At 44.4% G+C, this 22,212-nt stretch overlaps 1 protein-coding gene across 2 annotated transcripts in view; it reads left to right on the top strand.

The window, feature by feature from the left end:
* The window catches only part of TERB2 (telomere repeat binding bouquet formation protein 2), a 714,733-nt gene that overhangs the window by 356,685 nt on the left and 335,836 nt on the right, over window positions 1–22,212 (top strand). For both annotated transcript variants that reach the window (XM_086959187.1, XM_086959188.1), the window contains exon 5: window positions 11,713–11,798. In XM_086959187.1, coding sequence (XP_086815313.1) covers window positions 11,713–11,798 — 86 coding nt within the window. The remainder of the gene's footprint in view (window positions 1–11,712; window positions 11,799–22,212) is intronic.

Below are 22,212 nucleotides of genomic sequence, written 5' to 3'. Positions count from 1 at the left end.
AGCTCCTGATGGAGGGACCCCATGAAATTCACCAACGATGTATCAATCCCTATCTCCAGTATTATATTCCAGAGTTTTGCCCTGTTTACTAAATCGAAGGCGAAGGAGAGGTCCATAAATGCCAACTACACAGACCCCTCCTTGGCTATCGTGTATTTTGAGATTAACAGGTGCAGGTTGGAGCACTGGTCCAAGGTGCCTCTCTTCTCTCTAAAACCATACTGCATGTTAGATAGGCCTCCACTGTTCTCAATGTTAGCCCTTAGTTTGGACAATAGGACTCTGCCTAAGATCTTAATGGCAGAGTCTAGGAGGGAGATGGGTCTATAACACCCCGGATCATCGCGCCTCCCCTTCTTAAAAATTGGCACGATAATTGAGGTGACCCATGTGGAGGGAAATACTTTACCATTTGCGGCTGACAACACATGTGTTAAGACCCTAGCCCAAAGTTTTGGGGAATCTCTCTAAAGGTCCGCAGGGATGCCGTCCGGCCCCGGGGCCTTCTTTTTAGATGTCTCTAAAAAGGCTCTCTCCACCTCTGCCTTATTAAAAAGTAGGGGAGCACACTCCGGTGCCAACCAAGGACTGCCTTGGGCTCCAGAGTTTGTATCGCCATACACCTCCCTGAAGTGGGTAAGCCATTTATCGTCTGGGATGACACAGTCCATAGTGGCGTTATCTTGTTATGAAAAAAAGGGCTGATTTATTGTGGCCCAGAACTGGGAACTATCACGCAAGACGTCAATAGAGAGTTATTTCTCCCAAGCGGCATTTTTTATCTCAGTCTTCCTCTCATTGATTGTATGCTTATACTCCTTCCTTAACCGGGCGACAACTGCCTTATCTCTCGGGTGGTTTTCAGAGCTAGCAATAAGGCCCGATGCGCTCTAGAGCACTTGGAATTAAACCATCTGTGGAGATTATCTCCCTGCCTTGATTTGACTGTCAGAGCTTTAGATATTTGTACACAGATGGCCTGAAACGCCCCCATAATGTCGGTAATTGAGGCGTATTGATCCTGGCATTTCGCCATGTAACCCTCAATTTTAGGGAGTAAATCATCAATGAAATTATCAGGGACTACCTTGGCCCATTTTAACCTACGCCCTTGGTCCACCGTGCGCAGTGTGGGCCCTGGTGGAACAGGGCGGTTCTTTTTGCCCATAGAGTCCCCCCCAAAGCACCTCCAACAACACTGGATTATGGTCACTATATATTGATACTATGGCTTTGTAGGATGCTAACCTATTTAGGATGCTCGGGGTCAAAAAGATGTAATCAATCACAGAGCCAGGGTCAGAGCCCTTATAGGTGATTGTTCTTGTCCCCTCCTCAGTGTTGCAGGGTTCAAAAAGATTTTGAAATTGAAAGAGATTGAAATTGGCCGCCAACTCTTCGAGAGCCCCCCCTAGCTTGGGGTAACACCGAACCTGGTGGACCCTCATGTTCTCCTGTGGTACACAGGTCCATACAGAGGTGTATGTTCAAATCACCCAATAAAATCAATTAAAAGTTAGTGTGATTATTTTGACTGTATGTAAAAAAAAAATTACCCAGGGCATCAATATGTTCAGTCCCATTATCTCTGTCCCAGGAATTATAAAAATTGATGAGAATTATTTTGTTAGATGGGGAGACTACCCATTCCACAATTAATAAATTTGGTGAACTAGTTTGGATCATATTTAGGGTCCCCCTAAGAGTCAATGAGAAAAGGGAAATAAGGCCACCCTTCGCTCTACCAGTGATACTGGGGGCGGCCGGGACTGAAAAACTAGTAAAGCCGTGTAACCAAAAGTTGGAAGTTATGTCCTATGTTTCCTAGAAAGCTATAATGTCGTGGCTGGTAATAAAGTCAAGCCAAGCTGCGTCTGTCCTTTTCGCTATATTCCAACTAAGGATTTTGCAGGCTGCTAACTCCTCCGGGACAGATGCCCCAGGCATGGCAGGCTGCGTTAGGGCTGGCTGTCAATCGTTTTCCTCAATTGCTGAAAGGGGCGCAAAGCAATTGCTCAGGGCTGGCCCGCCACCCAGCAAGGGTGGGTCAGCTGGCTGTGGATGAGAAACTGGCTCGATTCCTCGCCCCCTTCTTTGATGCTGGGTCTGTGTGTGCCCATCTACTCTATCCAACCTCACTAGTGGGGTCGTTCTCCTCCTTATGGGAATTAGGGGATGGGCCATATGTGTGCCAGGGAATGGGTAAAATAAGCCCAAGGGAACCAGTCTCATATGGCTTGCCTCTGATATCTCTGAGCCATCCCAGAACAGTCTATCTGCCAGGTCTGGGGTGTCAAAATGTATTATCACACAGTCCCCCTGGACTATCTTAGGCCGTCTCCCTATCCAACCCACCCTTCTAGCAAAGATGATCCTTTTTGAAATTTTGACCCCACCACTACTAGCTTCAGTACACCACAATTTGGCTTTATTAATCAGATCTCGTGCAGGTTCAGGTGCGCCCTCTTCCAAAGGGGGTACCCAATAAATATTGCAGCTAAAGGGGCAGCCTCCGGGGGCAAATCAACTCTTGTGTGGCGATCCCTTACCCGCCACTTTGGGGGTGTTTTTGGGGGATGGGCAGTACTGCCTGTATTACCTGAAATCGGGTGAGCTGCCTCCGAGGTAGCACAGGCTCTGTGGGAAACTGTGTGGGTAGCCCTGGGCCTAGCAATATTTATAACCCGCCCATTCTTGAGTGGTGAAGTGCCCGATAAGCTTGCCAAAACATCAGATCTTATACAATGTGAAACCACATCCCCTCTATGTAAAGCGGGAACTAGGGTCAGATCATTGACAATTTTATCAATTAGGGTACATTTCTTTAGTAAGCCAGCAAGGCAGGTGTTCAAAGTTTCCACAATGTCTTTGGCTATGTCCACCAACAAGGGCTCAATGCGAGCAACAAACAAGGACTTTAGCTGGTCGCCAATATTCAGGGCAGACCCGTTGGCAGTAATCAAAGTACCCTCCGTATTTTTCTGGTTTTTCGAGGGACCGTTTTTGATTATGGGCAGTAACCTGTGGGCCCTGTGACAAAGGCGGAGCTTCAATGATGTCATTAGGGGGACACACAGTTAATGCCACATTCCGGTTCTGGTTTACCACAACCACCTCTGGCTCTAGGGGGATGTGGGGCACGTGAGCGGGGTCATGGGGCTGTGTAGGGTTGGCTGGTAGGGAGAGAACCAATCCCAGCTGATGTTCGGCGTTCGCAACCTCCTTTGTCAGTGCCCCCATAGCTGATGAGAGGTAAGAAATTATGGATTCGGAGTGTCTTGGCACTTTAGCCTTCTTCCCACCCTCCTCTGCATTCACAGCCTTCTTGCGCTTACCCATGTGTAGATGTAGATGTTAGAAAGCTGGCCTTGCCCTGCCTCGTCCTGCCCCGGACAGCCACAGCCCTTTGCCCGGGCTTAGCCCGGCGTGTCCCGCGACGCGGGGGCTCTCGCTGGTCTTAAGAGCACCTCCGGGGGTGGGACAGGGCGTGCGCAACTTCCTGTTGTGAGGGCCGCTGGGGGATGTGGTCCCGATCCGCTGCGATGTCCAGTGGGTGAGGTGGCAGTCGGCAGGAAGGCTAGCCGAAACAGCGGGAGAAGCGCAGAAAGGCTGCGGTGTTCCTCGGCTCCCTCCGTGACGCCCAGGTTGGTGTCAGTATGTCCAATTGGAACTGGTCTGCTGGAAGTTCTAGGACAAAGACAGTTATACGTCCCTGCAGCCAAACAGACCACCCATCTGACTCTTGGAGTCCAGTTCTTTTCCATGTATATATGAGGGAGCAGGTCACAGGCAGTAGAGCCAGTCTGCTTCAGTTCTTCCTCTGGTCCTGTAGTGTTTTGAAGAAGTCATCTTTGGGTGCCATATTATTGTCTGGCACTAGCTTGTGGAAGGTGGTGATTCGTGTCCCCTTCCTTAACAATATGGGTAAAGGTAACCCCGCCGACTTTTGCTAAAGTTCTTATGCGTCCTATTACTAACAGCCCCATAGTGCCACTCACTAACGAAATCCCAGATGGAGAAACACTTCTTCCCTTGGGCTGACCCTCTATGCCCACACAGAGATGTGGTTAGGGTATTGAAGCAGCCCTTCCTTGTTGTCATTCCAAACAAGTTTGGGGGACAGCTTTCCGTCCCACTGTGTTTGGTGCCTGCCTGACGGGGAGGACAAAGGAAGGGGCCTGTTGAGGTGTTTTATGACATCTGTTTGTGACAAGGAGGCCCCTTTGAAGTTGCCAGGAGAACAGAACCACTCCCACACTCAGGCCATTGTCTCTGCATTGGTAGCAGTTTTCACACCTCATCAGGTCTTTTTATTAGCTAGGTGACAGCTGGAGGACTAATAAAAATGAGCCTGCAAGAACGTTTAGCAAAGAAAATGTAACGTTCTAAACATTACCTTTTAATAATCTTTATTAATAATCTGACTCCACCTTTGAGTTGGGCTATTCATAAACAATACAAATAGTGGTTTAATCATATTTCTATCTGGTCCCAATCCAGAGATAGCAATTTTTTATTTTATTTTTAACTTTATTTTCCATTTTGCATGAAGAAAAAGAAAAAGAAAACAAACAATGAAATTGCAATATGGGAACATCAAATGACATTTGCGAAGAATCTGAAAAACATATCAATAAAATATGAACACAAATCATGAGGACAAATAAGGACAATGCGATACATAAGTACTGACAACAACAATTATACTATACTTAACGAAAAATCAATCTCGTGACAAAACTGCAAACAATAGATACTGTCGAGAGCAGAGACCAAAAGCCAAACAGATGTAACGTCATCATTTCCCTGTTGTTCCATTCCAGAGTCTGTGTGGAACTATCCCACTCCGGTAGGGGTGATGCCGGACTGTAACTGAGAATCATGGGCTAGTTGGTGCCGGGAGATATAGTCTCTATACGGGCCCCAGATGTCGGTTGGCCTGGAAGAAGTGGGGAGTAAGGTACTGAATTCTTCGCAATTCACATTGCAGAACGCTAAGCTGTTTAACCAGGAGCGAAGAGTAGGGGCACACCTACTGCCCCACAGCAATGCTATCTCCCTTTTGGCTAATAGGACGAAGAAATTTAAACTGAAGCAACTTATGACCACTGTTCGAAGTGACGTCTGTTGTGGTCCTACAGCAATATGCCCATTGATCATCATAGGTAGACCCACCCAGGTCCTCCTCCCAAGCGGCCCTGAGCCTGGAGTCTTCAATTGGTTTGAGTGCCCCACACTGTTTACACAATTTGGAAATCAGGTGCGCATTATTTGGGTTCTGAATCACCAAAGTGAGGGGAGGCGTCTCATCCGGGGCCAAAGGAAAGGAGGGAAACCCGCCCTCAAAGCTGAGCGAATCCGGGTGAGAATGAATGTGTCCATAAAAGAGCGATCGCTAAACCGGGCCTTCTCCGACAAGGAGAATACATGCCCATCTGGGAATAAGTCCCCGAGGGTGCATATGTTGAATTTCGCCAGGGTGCGCTCTACCAAAGCCTCCCCTGTAATGGGGAAAAGGGAGGCATTGGCAAGGGGTAAGGCCGGGGAATATAAGAGATCTATTCCCAAAAATCTACGTAATCTAATCCAGGCCCAGCATGTGGTGGAGACAGTCTGGATGTCTCGGGGGTCACGAGGGAAGCCAGTGGGGAGAATTGTAAGGATCTGTCTCGGGAGAACCAGATCTGCCTCTGGCCGTAAATATAGTATGCGTGCGTCCAGATGGAACCAAGCATATGCGTAGGCGCACTGCACAACTAAATAATACAAATAAAAGTCTGGTACACCCAACCCTCCTCTGTCCGGTGGGAAGGTCAATACTTTCCAACTGACTGGGGTGTCTTATCTCCCCAGATCAAGCGAAGCAGAAGAGAGCGGAGTTGCGTGAAAAATACCTTGGTTAAGGGAACGGGAATATTATTGAAATAATACAAAAAGCGGGGCATTCATTTTAATATCATAATATCATCATTTTAATAATTGCGATTCTACCCGCCATGGATAGGGGTAAGCGGATCCATCGGGTGATCTGTGATTCCAATGTGTCGATAGCGGAGCCATAGTTGAGACGGATTACCGATGCAGTGTCTAAATGAATGTGAATACCCAGATATTTAATGGAATCATCGCACCATCCTAGCGGAAACTCAAATGACCAAGGCGTAGTGCAGGCTGTGAGCGGAAAAATAACTGATCTGTGCCAATTGATATGGAGCCCGGAAAATTGCCGAATCGTATGATTTCCCGAATCAATGATGACAAATTATCATGAGGCTGTTGAACGTATAATACTATGTCGCCCGCGTACATGGACATCAACAAAGGGCCAGTGCGAAATTGCAACCTACGCTGGAGGTGGTTCTCCTGAAACTGCCGAGCCAAGGGGTCCATGGCTAAAATAAATAGGAGAGGGGAAAGGGGGCAGCCCTGCCTAGTGCCTTGTGACAGAGGGAAAGGATCAGACAAAGTTCCGTTAACACGCAACCGGGCAGTGGGTTTAGTGTATAGAAGAGTAACAGTGGCCACAAAACATTCCGGCATTCCCATTCGATGCATGACTGAAAGAAAAAAGGGCCGTTCAAGGGAGTCGAAGGCCTTCTCCGCGTCCAAAAGAATTACGGCGGCCGGCGTGGAAGGATCAATACGGTGCAGTACAGTGAACAATGTACGAAGATTGAGAGAGGTGGACCTGTGTGGAACGAAACCCGACTGCACAGGGGAGATGAAAAGTTCCATCAAGAGCGATAGTCTAATGGCAATGACTTTGTCTAAGATCTTGTCGTCCAAATTTAGCAATGACAGTGGTCTGTATGAGCCGCATTGCATGGGGTCTTTCCCGGGTTTAGGCAGTAAAATGATCACAGCTTCCCAAAACGTCGGGGGGAGGATACCCACCTCCAAGGCCTTCGCATAGACCTCGACCAAGCGCGGGACCAGAAGGTCCTTGTAAGCTTTATAAAAGTCAGCCAAAAAACCGTCCAGCCCGGGGGCAGATGACGTGCGTTGAGCATCGATCGCTTCCACGATGCTGTCAGAGGTAATGGGGGTCAGAAGGAACTCCTGCATGTAGCGTTCCAGATACACCAGAGCCACCTCAGATAGATAATCTACCTGACCGCTGAGATCCCCGGACAGGCGCGAGGCATAAAGGGTCTTATAATATGTGAGAAACAACTCATAGACCGCTAGGGTAGAATGAATGGGGGAGCATGTGGGGCCCCTAGGGGGGGAGCAGCGTGTTGGCCAATAGGCGACCCGGACGTTCGCCTTCCCCATATCGCGCGCCATGCAATGTTTATTAAGAAACGACAATTCCCTATCAGCCACGTCCCGAAATTCGACACACAATTCCAAACGGTGGGCAGAAAGAGAATCCGAGGGAGAAGCGAGTAGTTTGTGGTCCGCCGCAGCGATTTTCTTTTCGATCTGATCTAAAGTAGAACACAGATCGCGAAGGACTCCGGCATGTTTAAAAATGCAGACACCCCTTATGTAAGCTTTAAAGCCCTCCCATAAGACCGCCCACGTGTCGACAGTGCCCGTGTTCAAATCAAAATAATCTTCTATAGCCTGTCTTACCTCCTTACTGAAAGCGGGGTCCATCAAGGCCCGGCCGGGAAAACGCCATTGCCTCTCATAACCCCCCTCACGAGGAATAAATAGCTGAAGGAGAACCGGGCAGTGGTCGGAAAGAGTGTGAGGGAGAATCTGGACCGATCCTAACCAGCCAGCCACTCCAGGGGAGACCAGCCAATAATCGATTCTGGTCCTGGTGTTGTGAAACCCAGAGTAATGAGTGAAGGCAGGATGGTGTGCGTGCAGGTGGGACTATGTCTACTAAGGAATACTGTGTGCAAATCTCACGAAGGGCTAGTCGGGCATGGGGATTGGAGTCAGGAGTGGAGGCAGTGCTGTCTCTAGAATGGTCCAGGAGAAGGTTAAAGTCCCCACCCATGATCAAGAGCCCTGCGTCTACGGCAAGGAGGCGAGTCAACAGGGAGTGATAGAATGAGGGAGAGTCAGTGTTCGGACTGTACATGCATACAAGTGAAACCCTATGACCCATCAACTGACCATTGACAATCAAGAACCGACCTTCAGGGTCACATTATGTGTCATAGTGTGCAAACTGGATCCTTTTATGTACAAAAATAGCGACTCCTCTTGAATATGAACTGTAAGCAGAGAAGTACCTGTGTGGACCCCAACCGGAAGCCATAGAGCTGGCGACTGTGTCTGCCAAGTGGGTCTCTTGCATAAAGAGGATATCAGTCTTATGCCGTGCTACATAGTTCAAAACCTGTCGACGTTTCCTATTATTATTCAAGCCACACACATTCCACGTTAATAACAAAAGTCTGGAAGGACCGGGCACATTTCCCAACTGCATCATATATACAGTACAAAAAAAGGGAAGTCAGTGTAAAAATGCATCACATCATATAAAGCAATCCTCATCGTCTGTAAACTAAATGAGCCATCAAAAAACAAAACAAAACCCCCCCCACCTCCCCCCGCCCACCCTCTCACTACCCAGAAAGAGGAACACCCTAACAACACATCCCAAAAAACAAACCATGGAGGTATTCACCATGGGGCATGTCGACGCCACGCCAGTCAGGCAACCCAGCAATCAAACAACAGAGCAATCGAATAGCAGATAAGTATGCGAACGAGCCAAAGACAATAAAACACTTTCAGGGCCAATGAACAATACGCCATTCCCCGTCTAGGAAAAGAGGTCCACGCTGACTTGTGAGGTCTGCAGTAAAGGGGAATGGGGCCGTGAGCTGCCTGACGCCCCACATTTGTTATTCTTGAAGTCTCGAAAGAATTCCTGTGCAGCATGCGGGGTGTCGAAGATCCTTGGCCTGCCATCAATGTCAACCTTGAGATGAGCTAGATAAAGCATGCCATATTGGAGCCCCAAATTTCCAATCATGGCTTTTATACTCTGATACTTTCGCCTGGCCTCCTGCACCATGAATGTGAAATCCGGAAAGAAAGATAGACTGCAACCCTGCCACTGGATCTCGCCCTTCTCGCGGGCCTCTCAGAGGGCAGTGTCCCGAACACGGAAGTTCATAAGTCTTGCGACAATTGGTCTGGGAGGTAAGCCTGGTTTGGGGCGAGGGCCTAAGGATCGATGAGCTCGCTCAACAACAAAGCCTTGGGTGTAGGATTCTCTTCCAAACAAGTCAGAAAGAAGCTGCTCCACGAATGTGTCTAATCGACCAGTGGCTGTCGTCTCCGGAACACCGAGATTTCGTATGTTTTTGCGGCGCCCCCGGGCCTCCAAATCTTCGTTCTTTATAGCCACTTCCTTAAGGACCCTCTGCAGCCGCTTCAGAGAAGAGGAGGACCCGTCTTCAAGATCCGAAACTCTGGATTCCTCCACATCTAGCCTGCGATCATGACCCTGGACCTTCGCGTTCATGTCAGCCAGATTCTTATCCAGGTCATCGAAACGGGCATCAAGGGCCTTGAAGCCAGCTCTCATTTCGGCTATAATAGCAGCAGCCAGGGGCCAAGTCGGTTTCTTTCTTGTGGGGTGCGGCTTCCGCGGCCGAGTCCGCCGTGGGGTCCGACGTGGCAGCCGGTGGCTTGTCATATTGTTCAAGTTGCAGCCAAATTGCGATGAAGATAACCAATATCAAGTTCCACTAATAGGGCACGTGTGGAAGGCTCAACCAGACTAGAGGGCAGGAGCGGTGGCGAACCACTGATCTTAGGGCAGGAGCAGAACCGCCCACGTGGTCCGGAATGCAGGCCCTGTGGAATTAACGGCAAAATCCAGGCTCCCAAACGAACAGCGTGCCAGTAGCAGCAGAGGAGCCACTAGAATGGAGCAGCAGGAAGGACCAGCACAGCGCCAGGCGGGACCGTCGTGGCAGTGTGAACGGCCAGGGGAAAGTCATGTGGCGGTCCGCAATGGCTGGAAACGATCAATATTCACCCATGTGCAGGATGGGCTCGGGCACAGCAACCCCTCAGGCAGGATCAGGAGCGAAGGTAGGGCCATTCGGCAGGGACGGCTGCCAATCTGGGAATCCCGGCAGCCATCAGCCCAACCGGGCGATCGGGCCCTCAGGTGCGACCTATAGTGGCCCTAAACCGGAAGGAAAGAGGGACTAGGAAGGTCCCCAGCCCAACCGGCCACAGAGCGCCCTCCAGGCGCCGAGGGGGGGGAGGAAGAACAAACGCCCACCCCCACAGGCTCACCACTAAACCCAGAACCCCACCCCAACCCCAGATCACCTCCCCGCCGCCCGCCCCCAGCTCCGGCCTGCTCACCTACTCTAGGCCCTGGCTTCTGCAGCACGGTAGGCCCGAAGGCCAAAGGAAGCGCACTAGCTGCGGGGGCAGGCAGGGGAGAGGCAACTGGGTAACGGGCTGCGGGAGCAGGCCCGTTGGCAGGCGGGAGCAGGGAAAAGCGAACGGGCAGGGGGAGGAAAAGGGCGAGGATTCACCCTGTCTCCGGCGGCACCGAGATGAAGTCAGGCGGCATCAGGCTCCAGCGACGTCCCAATGAGCGCCTCAGCTGCTACGGCGGCATCAAACACAGCCGAGCCCCGCTCTCACAGGGGGGAGGTATTGGCGTGTGAAGAGGCTCGCTCAACGCAGGATCGAGGCTGGTGACATCGCCCGACTGGCGGAGCTCTAGTCGGATGCGGCCATCGCCTCCGTAGCCACGCCCCAGAGATAGCAAAATTAATATTGCTTTCCAGTGTTTCTCCATTTGCCATCTAGACTTGCTACAGTAAAAGTATCTTTTAGGTTCTAGTCACGGTAAAGACATGTTAACTTTACATTTCTACATGTTCTGCTTTTAAATTCCATGATGCCTGCTCTGTTGACTTCAAGGCCTAAATTTGGGTGATATTAATATTTAAAATGAAGGTTTTCTCCTGTGAAAAAGGATTTATTTTGACAGATCAGCCTGGAGGTTTAAACTGCGGCTGCCAAGCTGCAGTGGCAGTCCTGGAGTGATGTTTGATGTGATGACAGGCCTGAATGTTTGATGTGTTGGCAGGCCTGGAGTGATGTTTGCCTAGTCACACCAATCACAGTACAGTAGTGAGTTGGGTGTATTTTTGGGCACTATATACTAAGGCTTCATAGGAAACTCAAATGTGCCAATTAGGAGTTGGCCAATTTCAACGTGTTTTAGGGGTCAGGCACATGCACTAGAGCCGAGTTAGCAGTGTCCCAGTGCGCAGAGTCAAAAAAACATGAGCATCAGTCCACAAAATGTAGAGGTTTACCTTGCAAAAAAGAGGCACTTTCTCACACTATTAGTCCACCCTTCCATCACTTTCTTTGCTATTGCATACCATGTAATTCCCCATCTTTTGAACGTTCATGTTTAATATTTGTTATTGTAGTGTTAGAAAATACTTTTGTTCTATAAAATGTTCAAGGATATCTTCACCTTGTTCTGTGTACACCACAGTAACATCGTCAGGTTTAGTGTGCTTTATAAAACTTCATAAATTAAGAAAAATAAATATACTTACCTGAAGATTTCAGAAATTAATAGTGATATACATAGGAAGGGGAAGAGCCTAGCGGTGTGCGTGTGATTGCATCTTTAAAGCTTCAATTCAAAGTTTCACATCCATTTTTAAGAAATGTTGATCAGCTGAAGAAGAGTATTATCAAACAACAGTACGCTTATTTCAGAAAATTATATTTCCTCTTTCTTAACTTTAGGAAAGTAAAATTACAAATGTGAGACAGGATTCCAGGAAAATTGAGAAAGCTCACCTTCCAGTGTGTAAGAAAACAGAGAATGAAAGGTATTTCTTAAATGGTAATTGTATTATTCTTAAGGCAGAGATATATGTTTTGCAGTACTTGTTTCCATTAGGATAAAGCATAGTGGTCACCTTGTGTTACATCTTACAATTTCAACAGTTCCGATGCATATGTTTTAATTGGACGCCAATAAACTCAACACTTGTATTAAAATTTCTGATAGATATTTCTGACTGAAGAGTCCTCACCTTTAAAATATCCCTAGGTTTCAGATTGGATAAGAAGAAATTGACAGCAATGCTCACACACACCCATAAATGCCACTATGTGGTTCCAGGTGACTCAGAACCTACCTGTAGGTGACAGATCGGAGCGGTCTATAAGCACCATCTCTGCTCGCTGTTGTCAATATCTTTCTTTCCATGCCCCAAGACCCAGACCCAGAACTCAACTCTCAACTTTCTCAGTCTTCCAATAACTTCAGATTTTAACTTCAAGGGACAAGTGTCTCCCCTGGAAAAATGACAGGATTCAAGCCAAGACTGCAAGAAGCAGATGTCAGTCGTGGACACTCTTGATGTGTGTCTTTGGTGCTTGAACTCCTGTTATCACTGAAGTCATGCGATAAAGGTGCCCTTGTGAACCCAAAGGTGATCCAGGAGCAGGAGGCAAAGCTCATTGTCACCAAACATAAAAAGAGATCACAATATAAGTCCCACTTCTGCTCCAAGTAACAAGGTTGCTTGTGATACAGTTCAAGGAGACGGTCTTGTGTGAAGTGCTATTTCTGCTTTACGTCTTCCTTTGAGCAAAAGAAATCTAAGCGGGGCTCAACCCCATTTTTCTGCTCAACATCAGGCGAGAATGTGTGAGGCGTCTATCAAAAGTTCATACACCGCAAACATCGTCTCACTCTGTTCTGGTTCTGAAACTGGCCCCAAGATGCCCAAAATTCCTCGGGCCATTGTTGACCATGCTGCAATTAGCTTCCTTTCAAGGTGGCTGTGCTGAACCTCTTTCAGATGTTTCTGGCTCACTCTAGATGGCCTTCAGGCCCCATGTAGTCATAAGGGGCCTCAGACTTCTATTGTCTGTTCCTTACTTGATGCTAATGACCATGTGTGACTGCTCCAACTGCTGCCCCTGGGTCCAGGCCAGTCTATTTTGTGCTGTGCTGATGCTTACTTCACCAGCGCCATGCCCGACTCCGAAGCAAGTGTCCAACCCCAAACCACCATCCGGCTGCTTTAAGCTTATATTGCTGTACAAAATAACAAGAGTGCAGCCAGTCAGTTTGCTTCCAGACTCTAATTATCGGCTTCTGCCTTGACTCCAGTACTATCAGAGCCTACAGGATCCACCACTCATACATTTCAGAATATGAAAAATGTTTCTCAGAACACTGATTATGATGAGGCTATAACCAGACTTACAAAAAGGCCAGTGGGCTATATCTGTCTCTTCAAACTGACCTGGACTCATCACCTGGACCAACAACAGACGAATGTGCCTCTTTCTCAAGAGATGTGCAAAGGGCAGCAGAAGTGCTAGAATTGCAGTTGTCTAATGTTGAAACTAAAGTTGCATTGTTCACTGAGATCCTTCAACCACATCTTACCTTTTCTGAGCCACTATTTCCTTTCAATAAGGCCCTCACAGACACACTTATCACCTTGTCCAACACCTGCTTCAACCCTCTTTCAGTCAGTGTGTGCCCTGCAGTCCCCACTCTCGGAAAAAGCATCCTATATTTGAAAGCCTGGTGGTACAGGCGTTGGCAAATAAAGTCGCTCCTAATATATTTCTGGCCAATCCTTCGATAGAGTCGAATGCATAATAAAGCCTTCGGTAAGAGATTGGTCTCTTCTGCTAGTTTAAACTTAAGATACTTGAACAAGGTGTCTTCTGTGGTGGTATACCCATGTTTTACGAGACATGGCTGGCGATATTTTGACTGCTATCTTTAAAGGTCTTGGACCAGGATCAAGACTAATTTGCAAATGGCTGGGTCCAAACTGAGGTGGCAAGGTGTGCAAAATAATGATGTACTGGCATGTGGCTAAGTGATTACCAGTTGCTGAGATTAATTTAAGAATCCAGAGGACACATTGAACTATAGGCCTATAGCTAGCCTACTTTTTCTGGTCAAGGTGGTAGAAAAGGCAATGAATTCACAACTTTCCGAATATATTGAGGACCACCAACTGTTGGACGATACACAATTTCGGTTTCGTAAATTACACAGTACTGAGACGGCTTTAATTAAAGCCTCTGAAGATATAAGAACTATCAGGGTCCGGGAAGGCACAGCGGTGCTCATATTGCTAGATTTGTCAGCTTCATTTGACAACGTCGATCTTTACATCCTGACCGACTGTGTCTCGGCTATGGGCATCCAAGACAAGGCAAAAGAACTGCTCACCTCCTTTCTCTCCAACAGGACCCAGTTCCTTTCATCTGCCCAACTGACTCTACCTTGTGGAGTTCCCCAAGGCTCATCCCTAAGTCCGACACTTTTTAATATCTATGTGTCGGACTTAGCTAGAGTCATAAAAGCTCATGGGATGGGCCTTACGTCCTACGCGGATGATACCCAATTGGTGCTTGCAGTAAACAATGACGGGGAGAAGATTGCTGCAAGCTTCTAAGAAGGCATGCTGGCCATCAGTAATTGGATGGGCAGCAACTGCCTCAAATTGAACTCCGAAAAAAGAGAGGTCAATATTTTCGGAAAGCTGTCTCCTTCATGGTCCAGCTCTTGATGGCCACCGTTATTGGGTTCTCTGCCCAACCCGGTCACCAAGGTTAGGAAATTAGGAATTATTTTTGATGGTGGTCTGAATTTTGTTTCCCATGCCAATCAAGTGGTCTCGACAGCGTTTCACAAACTTAGATTGATTAAGAAAATTCTTCCATATCTCCCCAAAACGGCAGGAAAAACTTTGGTCAGAACGCTGGTGATGTCATCTTTGGATTATTGCAATGGGTTGTTTGCTAACGCACAAAGCAGGGTAATCAACAAACTGCAAACGGTTCAAAATGCAGCCGCCAGAATGTTGTCAGGGGCCCCTAAATTTAAATTGGTAACTCATGTGATCAAAAACTACCATTGGTTGGCAGTAAGGAATCGCATAAAATTTAAGGCGTTATGTATTGCCTTCAAAGCCTTACGTAAATTAGGCCCCCAGTTCCTGATAAATCAGTAATCCACATACTGTCCCAATAGACAATTTCGTTCTTCCACTGCATACCAGCTACATGTACAAAGACAGTGTCTTAGGGAGACAGGCGTTTCGTTGTGACAGCTGCAAGATTGTGGAATGCCCTTCCGTTGCAGATCCGTTCCTGCCAGTCACTGTTAAACTTTCGCAAAATGATAAAAACATGGTTGTTTATCCCATAAGCTGGCCTCTGATTCTGCTTAGTCCACAGCGCCGAGATGCCCAAGGGCATTTGTTGCGCTTTACAAGACTCAAAAATAAATAAATACATTCTACCCATCACTTTTTTGTATTTTTCAGTGTTGCAACCTAAGTGCAACATGGGTACCATTCTCACTATGCCATTAGAACCAAGCTAAACTTGACTCAATCAGGGTAAAACTGGGATAGAGTTATTGTGTACTAGTTCAGAGAGGACCTTGCCTGGCAGTTTGACCTGGGCTGTTACTATTGGAACAGGGTCAGGACTGATTTGCATATGTAGAATCAGAATTTGCATATGGAGAAGTGTGGCTCAATGGTTAAAGCGGTAGACCCTGATGCAGAGGTCTAGCCCGGGACCAGGGTTCAATTCCCCGCCTCGGTGGGTCTTGGGCTCAAAATTCCACGGACCTGATAATGCTCTCCTCGGTGCCTATTCCAATCATGGAGTCCCACTCTGCAACTATGGGCAATAGCTTGCTTAATCTCCACAACGGCCCCCACAACGCTAAGGATGCCTGTCCTCCACCTTGGGGGTCCCCAGGAGTGGACGCCTCACAGGGAAAGCCAGGATGGGTTCCACAGCGGTATTCGTACAAACGCCTTGAGACCCTTGCGGGTGAGTAGTGCGCTATACAAGTATCAAATTTACATTTATGTCTGGATCCAAACTGAGGTGGCAAAGTGTGCAAAATAACGATGAACTAAGATGCAGCCCTGAATGATTACCTGTGGCTGAGATTAATACTTTAGTTAAGCACATTACCACCAGATTTATAACTCAATACCAGTCTCATTATGTACAGTAGATTGAGACTGAAATTAAAATTTACACCACAACTAGCAAGAAAGTATTAACATGACTGATTCATTAACCCGTGCGTGCGCATGACGGAACCACACCGTCATTAGCCATAGGCGGCATGTGCTCATGATTGCGTGGTTCCGTCATGTGGCTGGCGCTCCGCCCACGCGGCATTAATTCCCTGCATGTGCGAGCGAATTATTGAGCGGGCGGGCCGTGACGGAACCACGCTGTCATGAGCACACGCCGCCCGTGACTCATGACGGTGTGGTTCCGTCATGAGCACAGCAGCGCCACGCTCACTCCCCATGCCACGGCGAAATTCGTGCCACGGCGAAGGGGTTAAAGCTGTAAGTTTGGCGAATGGAATGAACAATATGGGAGTAATCACATATTCTACAAAGCTGATAACCTTACCAAGTATTAATGACTAACATTCAGACAGCTTGAATTGGACAAAGATCTAATTATTAAAGATGCTGATGAAGGAAGCATCATGGTCATGAAATAAATCAGATTATGTTAGTATAGCTGTGTCATAACTTACTGATACAACATGCTATCCTAAATTGGAAAATAAACTTAAAGTGGTTAGACAGTGGTTTTTTAAATGGTGAAGAATATATGTACTTAAAAGTGGACAAACCTTGATATCCCTGACTATATAGGAAAGTACACAAATATTCATTTTTCACCAGGCAGGCCCATTATATCAGGCTATTTTTCACCAACAGAGAAACTCTCTGAATTCTTAGATGTGTTTCTAAGGCCATATGTAATGAATCTTCCCTCACACGTTTGCGATACTAAACATATTTTGAATCTAATGAATAATGTAACATAGAAATATGACATAACACAGGTGACATTGTTTTTAGTATCGCTGTACAATAATATTCCCTGTGACCGCCGATTATATGCTTTCTGGGGTCGGAGTGGTTCAAGATGGAAAATCAAGATACATTATTAGTTTATAGATGATGTATTAATGATTAGGACTGGTAATGAAATGAGATTACACATATTTGACTAATATAGAAACTAACAATGAGCTTTATTCTGACCAACGGTAAACAGAAGATATTGTTTCTTATTATTGAATTGTTAACTAAGGGATAGACGATACAGGGCTCAATGTCACATAAAAAAACATAATGTAATTCCATTTTACATCACAGTATCATCCACAAACTTAAATTAAGTCCATTCCCCATGAGGAAATGGTTAGAGCAAGAAGGTATGGTAGTAATGATAATAAGTTTTATGACACCCTTTTGGATACGAAACACAGAATACATGTAAGAGTCTAAGATCAGCGTAAAATTGAAAGAAAATAAGAAAACAGATAGTCATAAAAAGGATGTAATCAGACTTATCAATACTTATGGCAGGAATGTGATTTTATTCTGAATAGACATTGTTATATCCTAGCAAATGATGAGTTGACATGCAAGTATCACATACTGTAGGGGCAGACCAATTAAAAATATTTGTAACTCTAGTAACCCAGTGTGAAATCCACATATTAGAATGCTGGAAAATATTTACTGGACGATTCTTTGAGTGTTTATGCTGTATCTTGATGGTGTAGCATGTGCAGATTGATCATAGACCGAAAGGAGACCTTTGGCTACACTGGGAGTCCTGTATATAATATTGGAACGAACATCAACCCTCATTCAAAATATGCAATTTGTATTTTGATTTGTGCCCTTGATAAGATTTATGTGGGCAACACGATTAAAATATTTTAGAGTCATGTAATGGGGACATTAGATCTCTGATTACTCCGCATTTTATGACCTGTGAAGCAGTAGAATCACAGGCTGATTTCCAATTTGATGGTATGAAGTAATTGATTTTGGTCAAAGGAGTAGATATTGGGAACTGAAATTATGACAAATGGAGCATGGTGGATGACTATATTAAGGGATCACTGAAATATTATCGACGGGCACATTATCGACTTACCAAAATATCGTTGACAAATTATCGACGACAAAAATATCGACTTACTATACTTATTACACAAACTACAAAAATATCGAGTAAAAAATATCGAGTACTAACTATATCGAATACATAAATATCGCTTAAAAAAATATCGACTACAATTATATCGTTGGACATGAAATTAGCCCTAACACTACAAAAATATCGACTACAAAAATATAGACTACCACAATATCGTAAAAAAAAAAATATCGAGTTCATGTTTGCACAATTTTCTTTCAAAAATACCATCTTTATCATCAATAAAAGTCATTTCTCACTTAAAAAAACTTTTCACATATAATACCTGTTTCTTACATAAAATTACTATTAATCCACATTTGCTATACATTCTATTACATGCATTTTATCATTTTCTATTATTCTTTGCATTTAACTAACATTTTCATTACTTATTTTCACATATAAATATATTTCATTTAAACACGAACCTGCTTTAATGCGGGAATAACCACATACCACCATTCTCACATCAACAAACACTCCAATTAACTTTAAAAAATTCAAACTAGCCTATACTATGCTTCCTTACATCCTACAACCAATCAAATCAAAGCACACATAACACATATACTATAAAAGGCCTACATGCATTCTACCATTTGTTGCTGCTACCTCTCTGGAAAGTAGATGCCAACACTTTGAAGATTTTGTTGCAGAATAAACATCTTTAAAGATCCAGCTTACTAGCTAATTAATCAAGTAAGTAACACAGCATTTTTGTAGAAAACTAAATTAGAAGTGCACTATTTTCCTTACATCTCCTAAGTCTTACACTTATTTTATTTTCATGTCTTCCTACTTTTCTGATAGAAACTACTCCAACACAATTCCTATTACATGGTCATATTTCTTCATGTGCAAAATCAGATATTAAAGTATATAATCAGATATATAAGTATATAATAATTCTCTGTTACACACCAACAGCTTTTTTAAAACACTAATTTACAAGAGTATTTATTTTTCATTAACATTATATTTACAGATATACTGAAATTGTGCTATTTCTACAGCAAAAACGATAGAACTACCCTAATTACACATGTAAGTATAGATGTGTTTGTTATAAAACGGCCAATTTCATTAATGCACATTTTTAAACAACATATCTTGCTTTTTACATCTTCCCTATAGATCATTTGAAAGTTCCAAGATCAACTATAGCAAAACACAAGAATACCCTTCAGAAAAATGTAAGTATAATTGTTATTTGCTAAAATGTGGGCACAAAAAACGCTAACTATATTCTTAAAACCATGTTATTTATTTTGAATTGCCTCTACAGATATTCAGAAAACATCATACATCTATTCTACATATCATATGAAAACATCCTACACAAAATATACCAATATAGAAGAATAGCCTTGTAAAAAATGTAAGTATATTTATCATTTCTCTAAAACTGCCGAAAATAACACAGACTATGTTCTTAACAACATCTTATCTATTTTATATTTCCTCTACAGATATTCTGAATACATCATACAGCTATTCTACCTACAACAAAGAAAACGACATATTTAGAAGTTAGTATACGTTTAAATCTGTTACATTTCCAAACGGTTCAGTATTAAAATTATAATATTTTGCTTTTATTTCTTCTATCTACTCTACAGATCATACCTGTACTAAATTGATGAACTCCAGCAATTACTACTATTCTACTGTTTAAACAAGTACGTATATGTAATGTTTACATCAAATGCACTAGTAGACAAAAATGACAACTGCTTTTGAGTAGGAAATACGTTTGTTATATATAAACATTAACGTTGTTTTTCTATATTTTCATACCAACAGCAAATAAAGACATACATACAAGAACATCATTCAAAAGACATTTCTGCTTCTGTGACTACTACTTTGATTAACTGCAAGTATAAATTCATCACTAATGATGTTAGCACCACATAATTAAAAAACTGTGTACTGATTTTGTTTCTTTCTACTCTTTCCTAGAACAAGTAAATCAAAATGACTGAAGGTGCAGAATTTGTCATGTCTCAGAAAAATAAATTGCTATTATGCTACATGGGTTATGTGTATAATCAGGAGAGACAAAGTGGTAGAAAGGTTTTTTGGAAGTGTACAAAATATTACTCCAACAAATGTTATGGGAGGGCCACTACCGAGGAAACTAATGTGCTATTTACTAGAGAACATAATCATCCCCCAAATGTCACAGAAATTGAAATTAGAGATGCCTTAGAAAGTATTAAAAGTGCTAGCACACAAAGTGACAAACCCACCACACAAATACTTAAAGAAGAACTGGTAAAAATCCCTGCCCATGCTTCAGGGCAACTACCCTCTATTGACTCCCTGAAACGCACAATTGCACGCACCAAACGACTCACTAGCACAACCCAACCCAACCCAACTTGTTTTGAAGAAATTATTATTTCACCCGAAATGGCCATCACACACAATAAAGATAAATTTATTCTTTTTGATAATGAAAGCAGTACAAACCGAATAATTATGTTTGCAACTGCAAGTAATTTACGAAAAATCCAACAGTGTCCCCAATGGATGATGGATGGAACATTTAAACCCTGCCCAAAACACTTTTTACCAACTCTATTCCATCCACGGTTTATACCATCATTCTAACATACCTTTCATTTACTGTTTGCTACCCAACAAACAGCAAACAACCTACACCGAAATTTTAAATGTTCTCAAAACGGAAATCAATAATTATTTTCCCGAAAAAATAATTATTGATTTCGAATTAGCTATGATAAATAGCATTTTGAGAACATTTCCCCACACAGCCATCCAGGGTTGCTATTATCATTTTAATCAGAGTATATGGAGGCATCTCCAAAAATCTACTTTAAGTGTACTATACTCTACAGATAGCACCTTTGCCTATCAAGTTAAAAAGTTAATAGCCCTGGCCTACGTCCCTGTTACAGATGTTGCTGAACATTACAATTTATTAATTGACAGCGCATATTATAAGAGGAATGAGGATAAGCTAACACCATTGCTAGACTATTTTGAAGACACTTGGGTGGGAAGGTTGCACAGATCAGGACATCGACGCCAGCCCAAATTCCAAATCCCTTGGTGGAATGTCTATCTCAGTACTTTAAACCAAGAGGCTAAAACCAACAACAGTGTTGAAGGGTGGCATAATGCTTTCCAAGCAACTACAAACAGAGGCAAACCCACATTCCACAACCTTCTTGAAGCTTTGAAAAAAGAACAAAGCTATCAGGAACTAAGAATGGAACAATCAGTGTCACAAATAGGGCCCAAACTCACTAAACAAACCCAACAAATGTTCCGACTACTTCAAAAAACGCTTTAAAAACTGCCTCTCTGATGTCTTTGGATGGCTAAACACTAATCATCTTAGATGTGATAGTGCAAAGACAGAGATCATCCCAATAGGCAAGAATCCTTCTTTTTCCCCTAAAGATTGGTGGCCCACAGGATCCGAGGCCCCTCCTAGTGCAGTTACATCAGCTAGAAATCTGGGCGTACAATTTGACTCTTCCCTCACCTTTGACGACCACGTTAAGATCACTGCCGGTCGCTGCTTTGGACTAATAAAATCCTTGAGGAAATTTTTTGATTTCCTCCCAATTGCAGCCAGAAAGTCAGTCGCGGTAGCCCTTTTACTTTCCCGACTTGACTACTGCAACGGCCTTATGGCCGGGGTGAAAAAATCTACCCTCAGGAAGTTGCAGAGCCTACAACATGCTGCAGCCCGACTAGTACTACAACTCCCCAGAAGGTCATCTGCATCTGCAGCCCTGAACTCACTTCACTGGATGCCACTGCACAAAAGAATCTTTTTCAAACTGCTTCTTACAGTCCACAAAACCATGCAAAACACAGGACCCCGTTACTTTGCAAACCGCTTCAAGCGATATAATCCTTCGCGCTGCTTGAGATCTTCTGGGACTAACCTTGTTCAAATTCCCAGATTTAAATATAAGACCAGAGGAGGAAAATCCTTTAATGTTCTGGCAGCTAAAGCATGGAACACATTACCCACTGACCTTAGAGCCATTAACAATGAGAATAATTTCAGGAAACTTCTCAAGACATGGGTCTACAAACTACCAGACTCCTCTGTCCTGGCTGCCATCTAGCCTCATCTTCCATTCACCACACTTTTTCAGTTATTCCTCTGTAACTCGCCCAGCGCCATGATGCTCCCCTGGGGGCGAACGCTCGCGCTATACAAATACC

The sequence above is a fragment of the Lissotriton vulgaris genome, chromosome 2_2, assembly GCF_964263255.1.
Source record: "Lissotriton vulgaris chromosome 2_2, aLisVul1.2, whole genome shotgun sequence".
Taxonomy (NCBI): Eukaryota; Metazoa; Chordata; class Amphibia; order Caudata; family Salamandridae; genus Lissotriton; species Lissotriton vulgaris.
Note: the sequence above shows the minus strand (reverse complement) of the source record. Positions and strands in the feature narration are given on the sequence as shown.